We start from the raw sequence: 24,474 nt of genomic DNA, 5'->3' as shown, positions 1-24,474 counted from the left end.
ACTGTCAATTAATAAATGTCGAAGAAAAAATATGGTGCATTACTTTATGGACAACCCTCGTGCATGCCCTCTAAGGGATAAATTATTTTCTAACTGCAAATTTATCACTCCGCACCTATTTATGTCGGATCTAATGAATATTTCGAGTGTATTTACTGCATAATTGCACCGGTTTTCACCCCCAGTTATTATAATACCTATAACGTAATACTTTTTATTTGAACGCGGTGGCATATAGTGGCCAACGTTTTGAGCAGAAGTAGTGAAGGTTGAGGGTTGGGGGTTGTTTCTCATAACTTTTATCAGCTCGTTTGGTAAATGTAAAGGTAAATGTCCATTTGGGTCTGATTTAAGTGGCTTCGAAGAGTTCATGGGAGTGCAGAGATCCCTACAGATCCCATCTGTGGCTCAGAGTCATCTTCTCTTATGATCTAGATTTTATTTTCTATTTCATCATGGCAACGATTTCGAAGACATGGTTATTCCAAGAATGACCCGTTAGCATTTCGTGAGTCAACCACATATGAATCTTAGACTCAAGGAGGTGTTCCGTGACGTCTTTTGTTTGCTTCAATGCCTTTGCTGACCTTAAATTCGTCCCTCAGCTGAATCAGCATTAGTGGACCACGGCTTCTATCTCCCTTGAGTCGTCCCTATAGTAACGGCAAGACTCTCGGAAAGAACGGAGTGAAATAGTATAGACTTCATTTTCGAGGAGATGACTGCGCGTAATTGCCGATTAAGAAGTTTATTAGTGATGTGTGTACATTCAAGAAGACAATTTTGAAGTAATGAAAAGGTTTTTGTTTTCATTGAAAGTGTATTTTAATGCGGAAAAATTGTCCCAATTCTGTGTCCAGGCACTTTGTTCTTTTGTTCGTATTTTTCGTCGGCCTATTTTGTGTCACCCCTTGTTTATTTAGTAAATGCAATCACAAGAGTCCTTTTCTTTTCTAAAGGTTATGGGTACTAGAACCTCCTCATTTAGCGAAAAAGTAGGTCCCTATTCTGTGGTGTTGCATTGCTGCTGTATACCTTGTTTTGGTGACCAGTTTACGCATTGTGTGTAAATTGTTTCTTGGAATGAGTGATTGGCATGAAAATAGGTCTAGTTGCAGCTGAGTTAAACTAGTTGGTGATGGTTTGTGTTTTAGTGTAAGTTATTGTTTAGTGTATCAGCGATTCATAATGGCCTCGTCTATTTCCAACATTGTGAATGTTATTAGTAATAGAATTAAGGACCTGGAACATAGGGTCGAGCTCAAGAATTTAGGCCCCCCTAGGCTTGTGCTAAATATAAATCAATAGCAAAAGGCCTCTAAAGCACGAAATAGTTTCGTTCGGAAATTTTACAATAATTTGTACAACTATTCCGATTGGTTGTGTGGGTGAAAAGTAAAACATTATGTTTTTGCTATCCTTTTATGGTAATGGGAATTGCGGACCGTACATGGACGGTGGATGGTGTCTCTGATTTAAGACGTTTAAAGGATTAAATTTAAAAAAAAAACGTGAATTGAGTGAAAAACATAATAATGCTTCCATTGAGTATGCCGTGTTATGCAAATTTGACATAAGAGTCCAATTAGATTGTGAGTACAGATTAAGAATTCAAAAACTAAAAAAAGAAGTGTCAAAAACCGTTACGTAATACATTAATTGATAGATGAAATTAAGTTTTGTGGGGCATTTGAATTGGCTTTAAGGGGACATGATGAAAAGGAAACAGTTTGTGACAATCCTGGCATTTTTGGTGGCTTACCTCATCTTATGGCTGAATTGGATTCAACATTGAAACAGCATATTTACAGGACGAATAACTGAATTTTTTGGGCTTATCCGAAACAATTCAAAACGAGCTTCTTGAATCCATAAATGCCGTATGCCTGGAGATTATTCAAACACAGTTCATCGCAATTGAAGCAGACGGAGCAACAGATTGTTGTACATTATCCCAGCTTGTTTTTGCAGTTTGCTATGAACTTAATGGGTCAGTAAATGAGAGATTTATTAGTTTTGTAATACGAAAGGGTCATGATCCAGCGTCGATGAGTTAGGCTATTTTTGGCGAACTTAAAAAGCTGAAAGTACGTCTGATAAAACGCCTGAAAAAGTGATTGCTCGAAGTTATGACGACACTTCCGTTATGAGTAGTAAGCACACAGGGGTACGGGCAAGAATGAAAGTCATATAACAAAATGCATTATTTGTGTACTGTTATGCACACATATTAAATTTCATTATTGAACAAAGTGCAACTCAAAACATGCAGGAAAAAATATTTTTTAGCAATATTGAAGGTTTTTTTTCATTCTTTTCTCAATCTACTAAAAGAACAGCAGTGCTTGATGTTGTAGTAAAGAAATGAATACCTGAAAGCTCAAGCACTCGTTCGAGCTTTAAATCAAGAATCGTTATCTTAATATTCAAATATCAAAATTAAATATAAGGGTGCTTAAACAAAATAATTGATGATGTGAGCATTATTACTCCACTGTAAATAAAGCAGTTGGTTTGCATCACTTTATCAAAGAGGACGATTTCCGTTTTTGGTTAATGTTTTTCAATAAAATTGTGCCTCATTTTGACATTTTGTACAATGAACTACAACAATAGAAAATTAATTGCATAAAAGCCTTGAAGTATGTAGACGAAAATAAGTTTGCTATATAAACTATTAGAAACTCTTCAGAACTTGACTCCCAAAATACCCAAAATACGACTTCATAGGCCGAGCCGAGTTTTAAACGTGGTCAATTTGAAGATAGAAGAAATGTTTTGGCTAAGGAAGTTTGCGATATAATTATGACGAGAATTGAGGATAGTTTTAATAATTGGGACTATTTTTCTGTAGAAAAATTATTCCAGCCTATTTTGTTTCGAGAATTTACCAATAGTTTTCCAGAACATGAACTTAAAACCGCAGCTAAGCTATTTAAGCTAAACAAGGCGGAACTGAAACAAGAACTTCTTGTTGTATACAGCAGAAGAGATTTTTCAAAGGCAATCAGTTCATTGCGGCTTCTTAATTTTATTTATGACTACAACCTAAAAGAAGTTCTCCCAGAATCAGTTAAACTACTTCAGACTATCTGCACCATACCAATGACAACAACACAAAATAATTTTGTTTTTCGGCATTGAAACGAATGAAGACATTCACAAGAGGCACGACGAAAGAAGATTAGAATCAGTTCCCTTGTCATGTATTCAATCTAAAAAAATTGTTGTCCAGGGCTGATATCAACGAACGTGTAATTAATCACTTGCTGGACGAAAGGAAAGAATGGACTTCTGCTACAAGTTATATAACTAAAGGCATGTAAGTAGAGTATTTCAGATTTTGTTAAAAATGTGTGAGAAATACTTAATTATTGATTTTGAAATCATACTGTAGTCAAAAAGCAACGCCTACACAGCAATCAATGATTAAATCTGAAATAACAAAGCGCGCGCATTCTAGAAGTGTTTGTTGCCTAGTGGAGGTCATTGACTCTCCCCTCCCTCCTCAGGTGTAACAGAAGTCATTGCTACTTAAAGCATTCCCAATAATGTACAACTTTTACAAATAACTCATTATGATTGCAAAACGAACAACAGGAGTGTAATGCGGGCATAACCGCGTGAAAAATGTAGACACTAAAACGTAAAATTACGAATTTTCGTTTGTATTTGCAAAATATCGCAGCAAAAATATTTTTATTTTTCAAGATCATTGATCCGTACAATCCAGAGTGCAGAGTAAGCCTATCCGTATGAACGAGAGTCTACTGCATTTAGTACTTATATATGAAGCTTTATTAGGAAAACGAGACATTCTGATGAAAATAACGGAACATATGGCATCACAAATTTAATACCTAGATTGCCTTGAGAACTCACTATAAAGCCGATGTCCCACGGTCAAATTTGCATCAAAATATTTGCATCAAAATTTTTGGACAAAAATTTTGATGCAACTGGACAGGGGGTGTCCCACGATGCATCTCATTTTGATCAAAAACAAACGAAAGACGATATTTATATAAACAGATGTGGAAACTTGTGGAGGTGAAGGATTCTGCCTTTTTAGCCGGCGAAATTGTCTAAACAGGCCTATTGAACATAAAAGAGGCGAAAAAAGAAGGAACGCTGAACTTGGCGTTGGCCGGAAAGGGGGTATGAAAGCGTTGGAATAAGCATGCTAAACATGTTGGCGAAGGAGTTGGTCGCCGATTTTCCCGATGCTATCGATATTAATTGACGATAAGTGATGATATTTTCATGTCCCTTATCAGCAAGGTTGAGGGCAGAATAAAATGGCTGGATACAAACATGAGGCAGTTTATTCCCGCGACGAAAATGTCATTAATAAATGATGGACATTGTGGTTGAGAAGATGTTATGAATAGTGCTATAAACGTGCATTTAAATCACATTTTTTCTCTCCTAATCTAGCAGTTGCTAACATAAGGTCCTTATCCTATAATCATAGAGATAGAAACGGGCAGCTGTAGTGTCACACAGGTTAGTCGTCAGTCCATATTAGTCATTTCTCCAGCTGCTCGCTCGCTCGCATTGTATGCCCTTCACAAAGCTAACCTGTGCAATTCGGCCTCGATACCTTAATTAAATCTTTTATTCTTTCCAAAACATCCCTCCTTGTATTGCGATTCTAAAGATCGCATCCTTCTTATTAAAGATCAATTCATTATTACGGATTCCCTAGTTGAGAGTTTCCATCGCCTATCGAGACCAATTTCTGCTCATTTTTACTTTTAGGACCACAACAGGCGATGAAATAGACGATCACGAACGTATATGTACATTTGAAATAATGTTTTAAGAATTCACTTCACGGTATGGTGACATTATAAATTCAAAACTAAACTAAACCATTTAGTATTCAATACAGTACTAATGAAAAAACTCAACCGGTTTCGATCTTTTCAGGTCTTTATCTAGAGGTTTACGATAATGATAATGACCTGAAAATGTGGAAATCGGTTAGCTTTTTGATGCATAATGTGTGGAATACAACAAAGTTTATTTTTGTGTCCATAATATACACATTTATTAATAAAAATGCTCTTGCAGACGATAAACAAGTTTAACCTATGTGGCCTGTGTGTCAGCGCTTCGCGATGCTTTTTTGTGGAAGGCCTTGTGATTGGTTGGTTTCATCCAATTGGATGAAAATTTAGAACCTGTCCTATCCATTTGTACAAATCGGTGTTTTGTACAAACGATAGGACCAAAAGCCAGTTGGATGAAATTTTGACCGTGGGACAGGGTGCGCGTCAGTTGCATCAAATTTTGATGCAAATATTTTGACGCAAATTTGACCGTGGGACATCGGAATAATACAAAAAAATACAAAATTTTTCCCCACTAATGTGCCCCGTTAGTATTTGACTCACGAGCCGCCACTGGGGACTCATTTTTTAATGCGAAGAATTGAGAAATGTGATTGGTCTATGCGCCTAGCCTCGCGTGCGGGTGTCACTTTCCTACCAAAAAATGACGTAACGAAGTTGCCGGTTGCACCGACGAGTATCGGTAGGGACGTATCTCAAATCGCGTTTCTCTCAGTGAGGTCACCAACGATCGTCGGTAGCCGTGTACAGAATTCCGCTCATGTTATCAGGACCCCGGATGTACAAACCAGTCTGGAGAACCACCTTCATCGAAGTCAGTAAATGTTTGCCTCGTGCATTACGCAGTTCTCCCGTATTTTTTCAACGGATTCCAGGCTATTTTGGTAACAATCCTAATTTTATTGTGAGTAGAGATGATTTACTTATTATGGGAAGGTCGGAAGAGGAACATGATTAAGCCCTGCAAAATGTGATCAGCAATGCCAAATTGGTTAATGCAAAATTGAATGGAGACAATGCACAGTGAAATTTATGGGACCAATTATTTCTGAACAAGGGATGCCAATTGATTCTCCAAGAGACGAATCTCTAAAGTCAATGAAGAATCCAAAAAATAAAATAGAGTTGCAACGACTTTTATGCTCATATAATTATGTAAAACGTTGTGTTTCAATTACGAATCAGGTCATAATACCATCATTTTAATTATATCTCGTATGATGTGAGGCACGATATGGTGGAATTTCTTAATATTAGTATAATCGGACAAAGCAATATTTACACCATTGAATTGTAGGAAAATTGTATCAATTTTCTGGATTTGACGATCAACGGGTGGGGAGGAAACATGGTTTCCCTATTTACAGAAAGCACACATTCACAGGCATAGTGATCCCCGCAGACTCGCAACATCCCACCGCACACAAACTTGCAAACATCAGATTTATGGTACACAGAATAGTGAATATCCTCTTACAGAAGAAAATTTCCTTTCATTTTTAAAATGAAAAAGCTTTACCTAGGTATTAAAATCATTGTTGATAAATCAAACATGAAATATGCATTGGATATTGACAACAAGGGACACACAAGAGTAAAAAAATGTATTTTCTTAGCGAATCAATTATTTTGATGGCCTGGCATGTCAAGTCAAATTGCTGAGTCCATTCAGAAATGCAGACCCTATGAAAAGTTTAGGCCGTATCAAACCAAAGAGCCATGACCCCTGACTCTCACTAAATTTCGATTTGCAAAGGTAGGACCAGATTTATTAAAATTCGGAAACAATCTTTTTTGTCATTGTAGATCATTTTTCACAATGGTTAATAGAATCTGGTATCCAGGATAAGTTGGCGTAGTCGTTATTACAGCGTTTTGACGAATATTTAAATGGTCAAGTTTTCCAAATACTATGATTGCTGAAAATGTGCCTTTCACGTCGTAATTGTGTGAAAGGTATTTCCAGGAAATGGATAAAGCTCTTAAATCATGTTCTCCTCATTATCATCAAAGCAATGGTAGAGATAAGCAAGGAATTAGTGTTTGCCAAAAGTAGTTAAAAAAGCGGTTTGAAGGTGTATTTGATTTTCATGAAGTCCTCATTGAATACAATAATAGTCCAATTATAAGTCTAGGAGACTCACCCTCTCAAGTACTAAATAATCGCTTTATGAGATCTAGGTTGCGCTTATCACTATACCAGTTAGAACCAGAAATACAAGGAGATTTGTAAGAGAAACTGTGTGCGAGACAAAGTTAGATGGAGGAATAATATTATAAGAAAGCTCTTTGAAAAGAAGAGGATTTTTTTAGGGAGAGAAGGCAGTGGTAAGAAGAGCAAAAGACAAGTATTGGGAGAAAGTGACTATCATGAAGTAGGGAGATTAGCAAAATTCCTATACGAGTAATACAGGTAAAACAAGATCAGTGGTTCGACATAATATTTCGCAATTGAAAAATAAAAAACCGTCTCATTGTCAGAGTTATATATAAACTTTTTTAATGAATGAAATCTTTGTTTTCTTGGTAAATATAGTGCTAAGCACTAGAAGGTTGGCAGGGGTTATTTGACCCATTTTTAGAATTCAAATAAATTTTTCTCTTGTTAAAATATTTCATAAAATTTTAAAACGTTTATATTATCTTCATTTTGGTCTGTATTTTGAAAAATTAGCGTATAATTTACAATATAATTGTTTTATAATTTTTATGACACATGGTTACACGTTGAAGGAAAGCTGGGGGCCAATAAACTCACAACTAGTTTTCGTGTTTCCTACTCTTTTTCTTTCCCTTCGGCTCTTTTGTGCTATATATATTTTATTTCCCGGAGAAGGCTTCTGTGGCAGATGACTTGCTTGATTGTGAACCAGCAAGAAACCGGTTCAATAACTGTTTCATCCCATGGGCTCCGCCTGAATGTCAAAATCTAGGCATAGTGACTTATTATACTCAGTCTTTCGATATTTCTCAGGAAGCGAAGGGAAATAAAACGTTCTCGATCGTTGCTATGCGTAAAATACATACAGTTATGATATTTTTAATTTTTAATTATTATTGTATTACCCACACCGGAAAATCACACATATCCAATGTGTGTTGTCCTTGAGCAAAGATTCGGAGGTGTTAGAGAAATTACTATTCTGCAATGCTACATCATGTTTACGAATGACGGTTTCTTTTTATGGTCATATGGCATTATCACTCGATCTTAGCTTTTGCCAGATGTCCCACCGTAGTGCCGCCTGACCCCGTCGGGGTTTGTGGTGGGCGGACTGCACGCTGCGCCCCAGTGCAAAATCCTGTCTCCTTTTGAGGGAGTGGAGGAATTGAATGGATTGTTAAATTCTATTGTATATGTATTCTATGTATTCTTCTCTTCATTCATGTATTCATTTGTTCACTGTTGAATGAACGTTCGTAAGAACATGACATGGCGCAGTCGGTAGTGCTCGATCAGGGCCATGTGCTCGATAGTACTCATCACATCGTAGTCAGACGACGCGACGTGTTGAAAGTTAAGTGCAAGAGAATGTTTCAAGGATGCAGCAAGCAAGGCATCCTAATCCGTAAGTCTTAACGGGCAAGGTGAATGATGAGTTACGTTAGTTTAAACAGAACTTGGAGGTATATTAGTTGGCTTCTGGACTTGAAACGAAGCCGAGGGAAGTTAATAATGCCATTTTACTGAATTTAATTGGTGAGGACGGAGTTGAGGTCTTTCATATGTTTCAAATGTGGTCAAAAATGCACAAAAATACATTATATATATATATTTACTGTAATTTTTGGGAGGTGGATTTGCCTGGCGTCTTGTGAAATGTTCATAAACTATTTTTCCAAAAATAATTACGTTCACGGTAAACACCAGATTTCCTTATTTTAATGATCATTCATCCATTCTAATTCATGCCCATACAGCTGAAAAATAAATCATATACTGGTCAATGTGAGCAAGATCAGTGAAGATGGCGGCCATAGTTATGTTAATTTGTAAATACACGCGAAATACGGACGTACTTTATGCGTAAATTTCAATTTCCATCCGCGAAATATACACATGGAAAAATGGTTCTCAATACATGAGAATTTAAAAAAAAGTTCTTGCACAGGGCATAAGAAAAAGCGAAGTTAAATTTTTTAAACAATATTGTAATATAACTAAAAACAAAAAATCAAATTCTCAATTTTTACGGCTCCACTGTGGCGATAAGTAAGGGAAGTGAGCGGGAGTGATACAATTATAATCTGGTTAAGCTCGTCATCTCGTTCGAGACTACTAGGACGTGCTATTGGTGGAACTCCGCCATCTATCCTAATACCAAAAGAAAATTCGTACTTGACTAGCTACTGATGTATAGTTATTTTACGTGGTTATATTTGTTTGTAGTATTATACGTATTGGCAGAATTGACATTGTGTTGTAATCCTCGATGACCGGTACGTTGTGTTTATGCTCAACCCGGAGCTATGTTTTGGAAATCTGCTTCCATCCCGCACGTTATTGCGACTCGTGCAAGCCAACTCCAACGGTTTCCTGTCACTGGATAATTAAGGGAAGGTATGTTTTATCTTTATTTTGGGTGAAATGATTGATATCACTGTAAACCATGCGCGTAGTTCTCCATTATGTTTCATGAGAATATTTTCGTACGCGTATTCTTCAATATTTTAACTAAAGATGTGCTATTACACGATTAAAATCTTCTATTTTCAAGTAATTTGGCAAAATTACGTCGCAATTATGTTGCACGCCTACTTATACGCAATTAATTATGTTATTTGAGTATATTCATGTGTTGATCACATGGCGCCAGTAGTTGTATCCAAGGTAATTATTTTATTTATGTTTGGCTATTGTTTTCCTTTCTTGTTGATTTATGTATCTAGAGGACTAGTGGCCGTTGAAGTTATATGAAAAAACGTCGTAATGTCATTCTTGTACGTATAAAATAATAGATTATGCGCCGTTTACTAATTAGAATTCAGAATTAGTAATAAAATTGCAAACTTCACAGAATACTGACTGCCTATATGAGTCTTGGTCAAATTGAAATGCCGGGAGCTCCTATTCAGATCTTACAAAAGGATATATTTTTGCTTGACTTTTAAACTGACTACTTATTTTCTCCTTTCAGGAAGTGGCAGATGATGCAGCCTTGGTTTCCTGAATTTAAGTTTCACCATTTGCAATGGGTTACAACGCTTGTTCCGTGTCAACATTTATTCTACTTTCCGACTCAAATTTGTTTGTACTTGATTTTGTGCCATTTTTAAAAACTAAATTTCACCTCCTGTTTGCTGGCCCTTAATGCTTGTTAGCAATTTTAATGGCCACACTTATTCTTTGTGCGAAAGTTTTTTTTTCTCTTTGAATATATATTTTTTTATCTGTATGTTCTGGTTTCCTTATATTTTTCATCCATTTAATCAATGCTATTGAATACCTCATTTCTATAAATGTTCATTTAACTTACTCTTTTCACAGCGCCTTTGAACAGAAAAAATTTTCTCTGAATTTAAAAAATAAATAGTGTAACTTTTAAATTTTGCATAGGTTCACCTTATTATGAATATGTATATAAGTGGATGTGGGTCAGAAAATCAATATGCATAATTCATGTACGAGGGTCTACAGATACATATGAATACTACATGTATGGGTATTCAGATTTCCAAATTGTAATACGCACATATATATAAATTCTGAGGAAATTTTGAAGCACTTTTACGTGAAATATACAGAAATAATATGGTAATTTTCCATCGTATACATATGTATATCTCATGTATGGGTATTCAGATTTCCAATTTGTAATACGCACGTATACATACATCCTGAGGGACTTTTGAGCTACTCTTACTTGAAATATTCAGACGTAATACGATCGTATTCCATTTTATACATAGGCATTTGGTCACGTATTTTTTGTATATTATTGATGTAATACAGATGTAAAACAAATGTTGTCTTATCTGGGCCGATTCCTCCAAAGATGGGCTAGGTTGATGCCACCTAAAGCCCGTAGGAAAATTGGATTCGCTGTTTTATTGGTTATATGAGAATTCTGGAAGTAAATCGGAAACATCAGTCCAAAGACCGTCCGCCTATTCTATTACCATCTGCGTGTGATGGAAGCGACAATTCCAGTTGCAATGGTCAAAATAATGAATTCGATGGAGACTTCGGCGTAGCAGCCAATGCATAGCTCTATCCAATGAAACGTCGCTGCCTTTTATGAGGTACATGCCAAATAAACCAGACAAATTGGGAATCAAGTACTAGGTTTTGACAGATTATTAATCAATATACTGCCTAAATGCTTTTCCACATTGTGGCAAAGAGGAAGCTGGGCTATCAAATGAAACTGTTGGGATGTTTCATTTAATGCCATAATAAGAGAGATAAACTTGGATCCGCATCATGCGTCACAACACGTTTATTAATACGACAGCCATTACACTAGCATCGAACCGGAAGTACAAAAAAAAAATTGACACTCATAAACAAACGAGATGCAAAAAACATACATAAAATAAAACACACCTTGGCGGCAATTTAAATCTACAACACCTCCCCATAAATTGGCGCCATGCATAGTCCTTGCATACAGTTTCTATGCTTTACCTTGCCTAATGGCTTAGTCAAAATGTCTGCTGGCATTTCACTAGTGGACAAGTAACGCACATTCACTTCACCTCTTCTGTGACATTGACGTATAAAGTGACCCTTAGCAGATATATGCTTTGTTCTTCCATGAAAAACTGGGTTTTTGCACAACTTCAACGCACTTTGATTATCATTATGCAAATTCACAACCTCGTTTTTCTTGCCTGTGAAGGCTGCAAGTAAACTTTGCAGGCTGAGGGCCTCAGTGCATGACTCTGACAAAGACAGGTATTCTGCCTCAGTCGAACTTAGGGCAACACTCTTCAACTTTCTGCTTTCCCATGAGATCAAACATTTCCCAAGCATGAATGCCTGCCCTCGATACGATAAACCATCACTATCATCAAACACAAAACCAGCATCAACATAGCCATTTAAATTTACATCTCTGGCCTTTTTATACACAATTCCAATATTCATAGTTCCCTTCAAGTACCTCAGTACCCTTTTTGCTAAACTCCAGTGCACATCCTGATAATTACTATTGTAGCCACTAAGAACACTTACAGCAAATGATATATCAGGCCTGGTGTTACAACTTAAATACAAAAGAGAACCAATTAGCTCTTGGTATGGCACTTTCACTGTTTTGCCTTTAAGTTGGCTAACTTTCAAATTATTATCCATTGGAGTGGTTGAGGGGAAACAATCAGTCATGTGGAAACGCTCCAAAACACTTTCAATGTAACCACTCTGATCTAATACAATTGTCCCCTTACCTAGATCCCTCGTAAGTCTCATTCCCAGGCACTCAGTAGCCTGGCCAAGATCTTTAACTTCAAACTGCTTTTGAAGCTCAAACAAAAGATCATCCTTACATTCATCATTATTGTGAAACACATAGAAGTCATCTACATACAAAGCTATTATTAAATTACAATTGACTGATGATTTAATAAATACACAGCTTTCACCTTCAGTTTGCTCATATCCCAGATTAAGTAACACACCAGTAACTCTCTCATTCCAGCTTCTTGCTGACTGCTTCAAGCCATAAATGGCCTTATTTAATTTGCACACTTTCTCAGGCTTATCTGACTCCATTCCCTCTGGCTGGCACATATAAACAGTTTCGTTTAAATTGCCATAAAGGAATGCTGCCTTTACATCAAAGTGACTGATGGTCAAGTCCAGATTAGCAGCTAGGGCAATTAGCATTCTCAGAGTAGACCTGCGGACAACAGGTGCAAAAGTTTCCTGAAAATCCACCCCGTAGGACTGTGAATACCCTTTGGCCACTAACCTGGCACGGAATTGAGTAGAGCCATCTGAGGACGGCTTCCTCTTAAAAACCCACTTGTTCCCCACCACTTTAGCCCCAGCCGGTAAGGTCACCAAGTCCCATACTTTGTTTAACTCAAAGGACTGCATTTCATCATTCATTGCTTTCTTCCAAAATGACCTTTCCGGGCCAGTCAAAGCCTCATCAACTGATATGGGATCCTTACTACTTACAGAACTGCCCAATGCTAAAAGAGAGGTTACAAAGTCAGGGTACTGTTTAGGGGTCCTAATTCTTAGTGGGTACCTTCTTTCCCCTTCTACATTTGATTCCCCAACTTCAAAAGATCCATCACCATCTTCTACACTTAGGATATCAGAATGCAATTCCCTACCCAAGACACAATCTTGACCTTCAATCCTTTCATTATTCCCAATTGATTCAACATTATTTTCAGGCAAATTGGGTTCATTACTTGGGAAAAAAGATAAAAAATGGTACACCCCACTTTTCTCAACCTTACTGGGAACACTTTCATCCAACAAATTTTTTCTATCAAAGTTTTCTAAGAAAACAACATTTCTGGCTTTGATCACTTTTGAGGGATTCTTAGGATCAATCAACCTGTAACCCTTTGTTGACTCACAATACCCAACAAAAATTAATCCTTTCCCTTTAGCATCCCACTTACCTCTTTTCTGGTCAGGAACGTGGTCATACGCGGGACACCCAAAAACTCTCAAATGTTTTAGGGATGAAATTTTTCCTCCCCACAACTCTTGTGGTGTCTTACCCTGAATGGCTCTATGTGGTACACGGTTTTTAATGTAGACTGCAGTGTTACAGGCCTCTGCCCAATAACCCTTAGGCAAGCCTGAATCAAACAACATGCATCTAGCCATTTCACATATTGTGCGATTAGCACGTTCTGCTACACCATTCTGTTCAGGGGTATATGGGGTGCTAGTCTGATGCTCTATTCCATGCTGCCTTAAAAAGGATTCAAACTTATGATTTACAAACTCACGACCATTATCAGATCTTATGACCTTTAACTTTCGGTCAGTTCTATTCTCTGCCCAAGTTTTAAACTCACAGAATCTATCAAAAGTTTCAGTTTTGGACTTCAAAAAATAGCAAAACAATTTTCTGGAATGATCATCAACTAGAACAAACATGTACTTAGCCCCACCCACAGATATATCACTCATTGGACCACATATGAATATCCTATCCTATGAGCACGCCCAAGTAGAATTAGATTAACACTAACCTTTGATTTGTTTCTGAAAAAGTATTCTGCTACCTTCAGACCCTCCTCTCGCATTATCTCCTGGCCACCGTAAATGAGAAGGCGGTTCTGACGGGATTATTTATTATTAGTACTTTTATTATTCCAGGGCATTCAGACGATCCTCAAAGTTCTCTTAATTTTTCCTTCAGCTCTTCCAAGCATTTCAGCGCTCTTTTGAGATCCGTTTCTACCACGTTCTTATAGAATAGGAACTTTTCCTCAATAGTAGAAACATTTTACGCTTTTTGGGAGAGTCCTCTTTCTTCCCCTCATCGAACTCTTCCTTAACCCTCGAGCGGGCGCGCTCGCGTATAAATTAAGTACCTACGCCAATCTTCAAAAACCAAGAATTTTAGCATTGTGCGTACATTCTGGTCTAGAATGGCCTCGTGCATTCTTACAATGTAGGTTGACTGTCTAAAGTGCGAGTGTTCAAAGGTCGAAGTAATACAGCCAATTTAGTTTTAGATCAGCAACAGGAACCGACACCTGTGGCGTATAAATTATGCCGCGCGACCGGCCGTATACCACCACTCTACCTATATATGTCTCACCTATAAATTTACAAGCTTGAACTTATTTCTAAAAACAAAGATAAATTTGAACAAAAATGAAGTGTTATCATATAAAATGTATATATCGTGGTCAAAGTATGCCACGCGCCCGGTCGTGTAAAAAATATCAGGCTTGCCCGCTTGAGGGTTAATTTACGGTCCCTGCATACAACGGCCATGAGTCGATGTATCACACAATATTTATGAAAATTAACGTAATATCGTGCGTAAAATATCCTTAGCATAAGGCATAATTAAAAAACCATAAATGAGAGAGACAGAATAGGAGTAGAAAAACGTGAGAGATAAAGATTAGCTGATAGTAGAATTAGTGGTGAAGGTTTAATGGTAAGTACGCCGCGCGACCGGCCGTGTACCTCTTGCTTTGCTTTTCTTGAATGGCCTATAGTATTCTTAAAACTTCATTGTGACTGTTTATAGCGTGAATTTTTAAAGCACAAAATATTGTAGCAAAATTTAATAGATCATCAAGAAGAACTCGACATCCGTGGTGTATAAATTATGCCGCGCGGCCAGCCGTGTACCACCTATGCTACCTATGTACCTTTATACCTCTGTCACCTATAAATGTAAAAGTTTGAGTTAATTTCTTCAAATAAAGTAAATTTTAAAAAAAATCGAGTGTTACCATATAAATGCATCTATCGCGGACAAATTACGCCACGCGCCCGGTCGTGTAAAAATATCAGACGCGCCCGCTCGACGGTTAAATGAGGACTTTTTCCTCATCACATCATTGATAGTCAAGGGAAGTTCACTATGACGGGACTCCCACTATAGTCCTTCTTGGGCTTGGCAGACATGGCAGCAGGAAGAGAGGGTGGCTATCGTGGGATAAGTGAAATATGGACGGGACGACCGCTTGGCACGTCGGCCTCCTACGAGCACTACTCAGAGACTGGGAATCATGACGGAGACTGCGAAAAGAGATCATGCACTAATCTTTCCATGGGTCATCTTGAAACAACGTTCCTCAATGCCCAATCATTAAAGCCGTAATTTAGGCTAGATTAATGGAGGACGTAGATGTATGCTGTAACCGTTAATGATGTTTTATTTTAATTGTCCCTCGAATTCAGCAGTGAAATATCGTCAGGGCCTCATGGGTTCATGGTCATGGTATAGCATTACCAGCATCTCTGTTCTGCAAAATAAGGGAAAAAAACTCGGCTACAATTCAGGGTGTTTTTGACTCTCTTTGGGTCGCTGAAACCCAAAATGACCTACTTTTCTTTCTATCGCCCTTCAATTTTACGAGCAACCCCTAAATTGGGGAAACCTACTCCCTATCTTCACTTATTGATTTTAAAGTGACTTTTACAAAAGTCATCATCTTCTGATCAAAAAACTGACTTTTTAGGCTGTCAGCGTCACAAAAGAGACGAACTTGACTGAGGCTGAAAATATATAGGGAGTGAAAATAAAAAAAAAACTTAGAAACCATTGAAATGACCATTTTTATTTGCTTTTATTGCATATGATATGCTAGCAAATAGAAAAGTTTTTAAGGAACGAATATAATCTTCACCCCCCTTTTTGTAAAGGATCTATGTTACATAAATATAAGAGGGGAAGAGGTGGTATGAAGAGCTGCCACAAAAATCTGGACACAAATCAGATATGTCAAAATATTATTTTAACAGAATTTGGGGGGTCATGATATAACTTCGTTGTCCTCTTTACTTTTAAAGTAAAAGCTGAGATCTCCTCATCTCAGTGATGTTTTCAGTACCTCACTCTCTTCTGTGCGTATTGCGTGATAATCTTCCAAGTTTCTTCTTCATTTTACTAGTGGTGTGTTAAATTTTGCGTGTTTTCTCGCGATCTTGGAAAAATCATCTCATTTTTATAGCTCAGCTTGTTTGAATGCTATAACAATGAATGATTGAAGTGATGAATAATGACGAAACTTTTATTCTAAATTCTGATGCATTTTTTGTTTTCTGAGAAATTGAAAAATGTAGACACGGCAGGGCAATAATAGACTCCGCGCACCGTAAAATTAGCCGTTTCGTCAACTTCATAAACTGAAGCTCAACCTAGGGAAAACCGCTGCGTCTACAGCGTTCATCTAGCACAATAAGTTGCAAATATATATGTGGATCCATGAAATGGTTTTTTCGTATTTTTAACGCATATTTTGATGTTAGTAAACGAAAATGTTTGAACATTATCTAGTTCTACAGTTTACCCCGAAAGAAAAAATAAAACGCATAGGAACACTTTTTACTTTTCTTGTAATTATTCTATCATCCGAAAATATATTATTTTTATGTAGCATAAATTATATTGGGGCATTAAGAAAATAGGAGTGAAAGAATGCTGCGTTGCCATGTCTTGGGCGCGGAACTCAAAAAGAGCATTCGATCGAACTGCGGCTGAAAATTTTCCTTCGGGCTTTAGGAAGCTATGTGACGTTCAAAAAATCACACTATATGTAAATCAATCATAAACGGTTAACGTACTAAAGTATACCTGGCTCTTTGTCTACATATCTCCCTGTCTGATTCCATGTCAGAGCTGCTGCTGCTAACGTGGGAATCTCTTATCGCACTCTTCTTCAGCAGTTGAACTGCAACTCCCAGTAGGCGCTATATCATATAGCTTTTCCAGGCGGAAGAACTTAATATGAGAAGTAGCAGCATCGGCAGAAACTTTAGTTTTTTCTTAACACCAACAGTTCTTGTTTCTGGCTTCAATTGGCAGGACTTTTTCTAACACAGTAGCGAAAAAATTATAGAGGGGGCACAAAAGATATCTTCAGCTACCTTTACTTTAATCGTAATGAAAAATAATCAAGGCACATGCAAAGTTTAAGAAAGATGTATTAATATTGTTTTTACACATATTCAAAGCAGTGCCATCTTATGATATAAAAAATACAATTGTTTTAATTTATTTCAATGTTCGGCAGTGCAGGTGGCCCTGAAAGTGAGAGGCGCCGGCTATGTGTATAATAAAGTCACATTTCTACTCAGCGGGGAGGAATATAGGTTAGTGGTATTTTCGTGAGGCCAAAAAAGAGCCTGGTATTCTGTCTCACACGTCTCACACTGTCTATACCTACAAGGTCACTGTCCTGACCTCGGGATCACACTACTTTCTCAGGTGCCTGTGGCACTAAATCAGCCGATTAGAGAGGGTTGTGATGTGAGTTTCTTAGAAATTGTACACACCTATAGAGCAAATATGCTTTTGAGGAAGTTCAGATAGGAATACTACTCATGTGAATCAATTGATTTTGGAGAGAGGGAGGGTAGCCCACTGTATAAAATATTCTTATCATGACAAATCCATGCAAAAATACAAATATCGTAAGACATCGGATTCTGTTTATCTTCAACCTGTGATTGCCTCACTTATTCCATTTTTTGCCGTTTAATGTACACCAAAGGCAAGCTCTCAGCTGCAGGTAATTCCAACCTAGCATTCAGAAAATCGCACGAACTCTTCCGGGATGCAAATTTGTGGGGTATTACATCACTCTTCATCCTTAACTTACATCGTACCATGTAGTGATTCGTCAAGTTTTCGGCGTCTACTTGCATCTGTAATTTTAATAAGAAATTCATTTTTACAATGGGGATAACGATGCCTACGAAAAGTATTATGCAAGCCAATACTGAGGTGAATCACGACAAAAATAACGCAAAAATTCAATTTTCTATGCCTAAACATAATTCTCTTGTAATTACTTACGTTAAAGTGATCTTGACAAACAAATCCCGTCGTTTCCGTCGAGAGAACGCTCCTCCTCTCCATAGCCTTAACCAACCTCTTTTTTATCACTTCACTATTCGGTACAACGACGAATATTTTATTAGCATTTCGTGATGTATTTGAACACATTATTACCACGCAGTATTTATATTTCGACATAATAAACAGCACTTTACGTGGGTAAACACGCTGTCTTCCTGGCGTAGGTTTACCGTGACGATCTCCAAACCACATGCCTTGGACGCTAGCAACTCCGCTTGGGGATAAATGACGTCACACCTCATGGGCACACTAATTTCGTTCGCACCTCTCTTCTCCACTTTGACCTTAAATATCTCAAAACCTACCGCTCGTATTGAAATTACGCTCGGTAGATATTCTTTCCTAGAGGTTTCCTACATTTTGAAAGTTTTAAAAAAATGTGAAATTTCGTTCGCTTCACTTTTTGATTGAGAAAAGAACATTTATTTACAACTACCTTGGAAGTGGATGGATTTCTATTCACTTTCACTTTTCATTTACCTGACAGTAAAATTAGTGGCATTTTTTATAAATTCTACAATTTAAAGTGGACAGGAGGAATAAAGAGCTAATTTAACAGTTTCATCAAGAGCTATCAAGGTTTCGTAATGGGTACTACGTAAAAAGATTATCATGCGCTGTATTTTTTATTATGATAAAATAAATTAAAACACATTGGCCTAAATGCGCTAATATTATAAAATATTCTAATAAAAATTCACCTTGCCTGCCTACCTTGCTCTGATGTTTTAAATACGATGTATTAACACATTGCATTATTATTGTTTTCCTTGCTTTCACTTCACTTTCTTTCATTTCATACTACATTTTGCAATTCAACTATTTTACCTCTTCATTTTTGGACTCATTCATTTTTTGCACTCATGGAGAGTTTCATCGAGAGCCGACAAGAGTTTCGTGATAGATCCTAACTAAACTGTTCATCTTTCCAACCAACCTTGTCTGATGTCTTAGAATTGATGTCGTAACACATTGTATTATTATATATTTCCTCACTTTCTCCTTTCTTGAAAATTTTTCATCTCTGAATTCAATTTGTTAACGTTTTCCTTCAATTTGAAATAGTTTTGTAGCAGACGTTTGTTTATTCAATTGTTGATTGGATCATAGAAACTGTAGAAGTTATGTGCGAAGTCGGAAATTCCCTGGGAAAATGAAGAGTCACTATCAAAACTTTTAGGATAAAGTTTGTGGCGTCACTTCTGCTTCTCGAGAAATTTTAGTTTCCATTATACTTTTTGTTTTCCTTGGTATCACCAAAAATATTTTATTTGCGGGTGAAGAAATATGCTCTCAGAGAGATATATTACTTGCAAATTGATTATTCTCTTTTAAATTACGTAGGATTTAATGATTATTTAGTCCGCCCATACTACATACTTGCCCTGGTTTTCACTGTTGGTTTCCATTTTACGTATTATAAAGCCTTCATAGAAATCAGCTACGGTGACCTAGTGGAGTTAAGCGGCGGCAGAGATTGCGATGTATTTTGGGTCGAATCCCGCAGAAGAATTTTTTGTTCATATTTTTTTAGGCCCTAAATTCGTTTTGTGTTTCTTTATGTATTCAAAATCATTTTTTATTCCCTGTAACTGCTTCATACACTTTTTCTAACGATTATATGTCATAAAGTTAGGAATTGGGTAGGAGAAGATTTTCATGATGAGAAGAGAAGATTTTCATGATTGGCTATGATTTTATGAAGTTAATGGATTTGCAAAAGAGGTTAATCGTAACCAGAGAGTAAAGGGTGCATGACATTCAGCGTCGGTGTAAACATAATTGCTTAAGACTAGCGACAAAAGGTCCTGCATATCAGTGAATTGTTGAAACATTTTCAATTTCTGTTTCCATTGTTTTTGATTGTTGGTTTTTGACGATTTTCCGCAAAGAACACCGCTTCCGCTTCGTGAGGTAGTTATAGAAGCAAATGGTTAGACACCATAAACCTAAATCTCGGTATTCGGCAAAAAGGCAGGCCAATGGTAAGGATTGGATAATAACCTGGCCTCGGCGTTGACGTACTCATACCAACGGCAAGTGTCACTCTTTTCCTCACGTTATTAAGCACACTATGTTCTGAGTAACTTTTATTCAGAAATTGTTTAACAGAAAATATAAAAGACTAATTTTATAATTTAAAAGAACAATATTATCAATCTCTTTATGCATTCGTTCACCGATATATTAAATGTTCTCTAATACACGTGTGTCATAATATAAAAAAATGGACAAAATATAACCAATTCACGAAATATAAGAATTTGTTTCAAATTCTCTGCATGTTTGAATTCCTCTTCTTTCACAGTTTCATTCTTCATTATTTTGTGTTGCGAATAATTTTCACGTCAAAGAAAGTAGTGAGATTCATAAAAGTCTATTCCCTAACTATATTGTTCCCCCTGAATAACAGCATTGAATATTTTTGTCGGTCTGTTAGGAATGGCTTGAGGGCAGGTTTGTGGATTTGAACACTAAGCTCCATCACCCGCCTTCTTTCTGTTGCGTAGCTGCATCGAAATTGCTCCTTTTAGGATAAGGCATTCACTCTATGGACACAAATGAGTATCCTCGATCAAATGGGGAATCCTGATGTCCTCAAAATTATGGATGGCAAGAGATCATCCGCTCCTTCGCCTGTCTATCAGCGACTCGTCGCCTTCCTTGAAACGCCTTGCCCAGTAATAAACAATATTCTGCGACAAATTCAGCAGCCCATCCATTTAGGCAACTGTATTTCCGCCCTCTACCTATTGTGTCTATTATCTATCCCCGTAACGCTCAACCGCGTATTCCTTTGCTCTTCCATAGCTCATGCGTCCAAGATTGGTTCTAAATTATTTAATAAATTGTTTGTGAACCACATGCTTCCTTGATTTTATCTTTCCATTTTTCACGGTTTGCAGTTCCTGGTTACATGATTACTACTTAAAAACTACATCAAACTTCCGTTTTTACATACTAGAAATTCGTAACAGAATGGATTGTTATTAGATTTCTGTGATGAAGTTTCAGGTTTTTTTTTGGACATGATAATTTATGGCTTCTATGTATCGATTGTTAAAATTATTATTCAGTTCTTTCACATGGTTGGTAAAGATACATTTTACACCAACAATTAATAAAAGCTAAAGGAAGAACGGTGAATAAGAATACTTTATTGTTCCTTTTCATACGCTTTGCCATGGTTTACAGTTCCACGATTCACGTTTCAATAGATACCACTCCAAAATTATTTTCTAATCATTCATTTGCGTTCAATTGAATTGATGTGGTGAAATGGTATACGCGTTGATTAACTTCATAGACCCGGGCTCTAATGCCATGGTGCACATATTATTTTCAAAAAGCATTTCCTCAAGCGAGGAAAAGTTTAGAATACTAAAAAGAAAAATAAGAATCGTGCTTTCTAATTTGCGCACTGAAAAGAAGAATTGAGGTTATTTTATAAAATTATGCTAGCACCCATGATTAAAATCTATATAGGACTCGTATGAGAAGTCTTTTAACTGATCAACATTGATAAAATAAATGTTATGAATTTAAAAATAATGTCAGAAACATGTTATAAAGTACAAAAGAAACGTATATATTAGTTAAAGATCGTTATAAAAATAGTGATGCTTGAAATACTAAAAATGGGCTCGACCAAACGCAATTACGATATAAAAGGGTGCCACGACAATAAATAGTCAGATTTTTTGGCCTTCCCGGTTTTGCATTCACAATTGGAAATGATTTAAACGAGTTTTCTTTTTCAGCCCACCGATTGATTGGACGAATCCGTCCTGGGAGATAAGTTGGATTGTTGCATTGATTGAAAACCATAGAATGCATTTAGCACGAAACCCTAGTGAAGTAATATGTGAGAATAACGAAGGATATTACGCTATTTTACTCAAATAAGACATCACATAATGACGTACAAAAAGGTAGGTTAACCAATAGCGATGATCGCAAAATGCGCACATTCCACAAAGGTTCAAGTAAGTTTTCAAATCTGATAGTACAATCAAAACAACCGAGGATAGTGCGAAGTAAATGAATTATGAGAAATAATCAAGATCGATATTATCAAAAAATATACATATTTCTACTAATGAAACAAAATGTCTGACTCCTCGCGCAAATCTTTGAACTGTTCAATAACGCTTACGCCGGGTTTTAATCCGCTCTTAACCACCGGCTGACACTCTTTTTCGAATACCTTCTTTTTAAATGTGGCCAATCTTAAAAAGGATAAGGCCACACTAGCCCATAGCTTTACTTGTGTATGGCGCCTTACGGTAAGGAAAAGTATGTGATACTCTTACAGGAAATTTAAAATGGCTTTTAATATATATAAAAAAACAGAAAACAAGTGGAGGACCTGAAAAAAATGACCATAAAATTCTAATTTGAGGATTCAATCTGGCACACACCACAATCTCAGCCGCTCATCTACTCCACTAGGCCACCGTAACTCTTTGCATAGAAGGCATTATAATGCGTAAAAAAGAAACCAACTGAAACCGGGTCAAGTACGTAGTACATGCACACGAAATAATCATTAAATCCGGCATTAAAGGAAACAGAATAATCAATTTTCATGTAAATATCGCTCTAAGAGCATGTTTCTCCACGCGCAAATGAAATATTTCCGTTGAGTTACCACGGAAAACAAAAAGAGTAAGGGAAGCTAAAAACTTCTCGAGAAGCAGAATTGTCACCCCAACCTTTGTCCTAAGACTTTTGAAAGTGATTGCATAATTTTCAGAAAAAGTCATTATAGGAATCGTTGATTGTAGCTTTCTGTTCAAGATAAACTTTAAAAAAAAGATAGAGGTACTTTACGTTTAAAAAGCAGATTATTTATTGCACATACTGAGATGTCAGCGCCTTCACTGGATTTTATGGGCCATGCTTAGAACACCATATGTAATGTTCACTTCGAAATATTACTCGAGGTACATTTCCAATGGTAGAAAAAGTATAAGAACATTGCATTGTAATCCAATTTTGAGCAATCCCGAAGATTTTAGCCCTTTAGCTAATCAAGAATTGGTCTTAATTGGAGTTGCAAGGTTTTTCCCGGAAGGAAAAACAAATATGAGGGTATAATAAATTGTGATAAAATTGGGAGCTCATTCAGAAAATAATAAGTAAAATGTACTGTAAAATGAGTAAAGGCAGTGCTTACCCACGATTAAGAAGTGAGCCAGAAAGTCAGTGGCTCTGTGAAACCACTTCATGTTGTTCACGAGTCCATCGTAGTGAAGCATGTAGTGGAACAAATGGAGGGTCCAAGAAAAAGATGCTAGTGATGCCAGGATTCCTATGTAAGTGAAGAGCCCTGGAAATGTCACAAACGTCACACATTAACATCTTTGTATAACAGCGAAAGAGTCATTTTCACACATGGCATTTATTCCTCCTAAATTTAAAAATGATACTTAAATGATCACATCACCCACAATAATGTTGCAAGTCGCGTACCCTACCAATAAGGAAAGCACATATGCTGGGAAATAGCACCTATTTGGCAATAAATTCATCACGTTGAGAATCAGGGTACGGCAACATAACTCCCATTCTTCAAAACTTAATGAACCCCATTATGTGACCAATAATTTAAAAAAAATAATGAACGCATGTATTTTAATTTCTTTTATATACAATTTTGAACACAAAATCAGGTTGAAGACATTCCCCACTCCCCGTAGGTTGAGTAAACGGATACATGTCGTTTGCGACGACTCTTGATAGCGTAGCATAGGTATATTTGTCGATATCTACAAGGATTTTGGTCTTCAAAGCTCATCACGTCCTTGAATTGTTCTCATTAATATGGGATTGAAAATCCCCTGAGAGAGAAATCACAAGGGGCCCAATCGGGAGAGCAGGCTTGTCCCTCCAAATTTTCTCTTATTTGGGTGAGTAAGATGATCTACGATGTGTTCCCTCAAATCAACCATCGATGCTCATGATAGTGAGCCATTAAACCGTCTAGTAGCAACTGAATGTCCTCAAGTCAAACTCATATAGTCCTTGTAAAAAAAACTCCTGTATCACTTTTACATACCAATGAAATTATAGATTTTCAAACTGATAGGATA

At 36.8% G+C, this 24,474-nt stretch overlaps 1 protein-coding gene across 1 annotated transcript in view; it reads right to left on the bottom strand.

Annotated features, from left to right (window-relative positions):
• LOC124170083 overlaps window positions 1-24,474 on the bottom strand; it is a 247,049-nt gene that overhangs the window by 109,884 nt on the left and 112,691 nt on the right. Inside the window, exon 8 of the mRNA XM_046548777.1 lies at window positions 23,559-23,711. Coding sequence (XP_046404733.1) covers window positions 23,559-23,711 — 153 coding nt within the window. The remainder of the gene's footprint in view (window positions 1-23,558; window positions 23,712-24,474) is intronic.

This window comes from Ischnura elegans, chromosome 13 (genome assembly GCF_921293095.1).
Source record: "Ischnura elegans chromosome 13, ioIscEleg1.1, whole genome shotgun sequence".
Lineage (NCBI taxonomy): Eukaryota > Metazoa > Arthropoda > Insecta > Odonata > Coenagrionidae > Ischnura > Ischnura elegans.
Note: the sequence above shows the minus strand (reverse complement) of the source record. Positions and strands in the feature narration are given on the sequence as shown.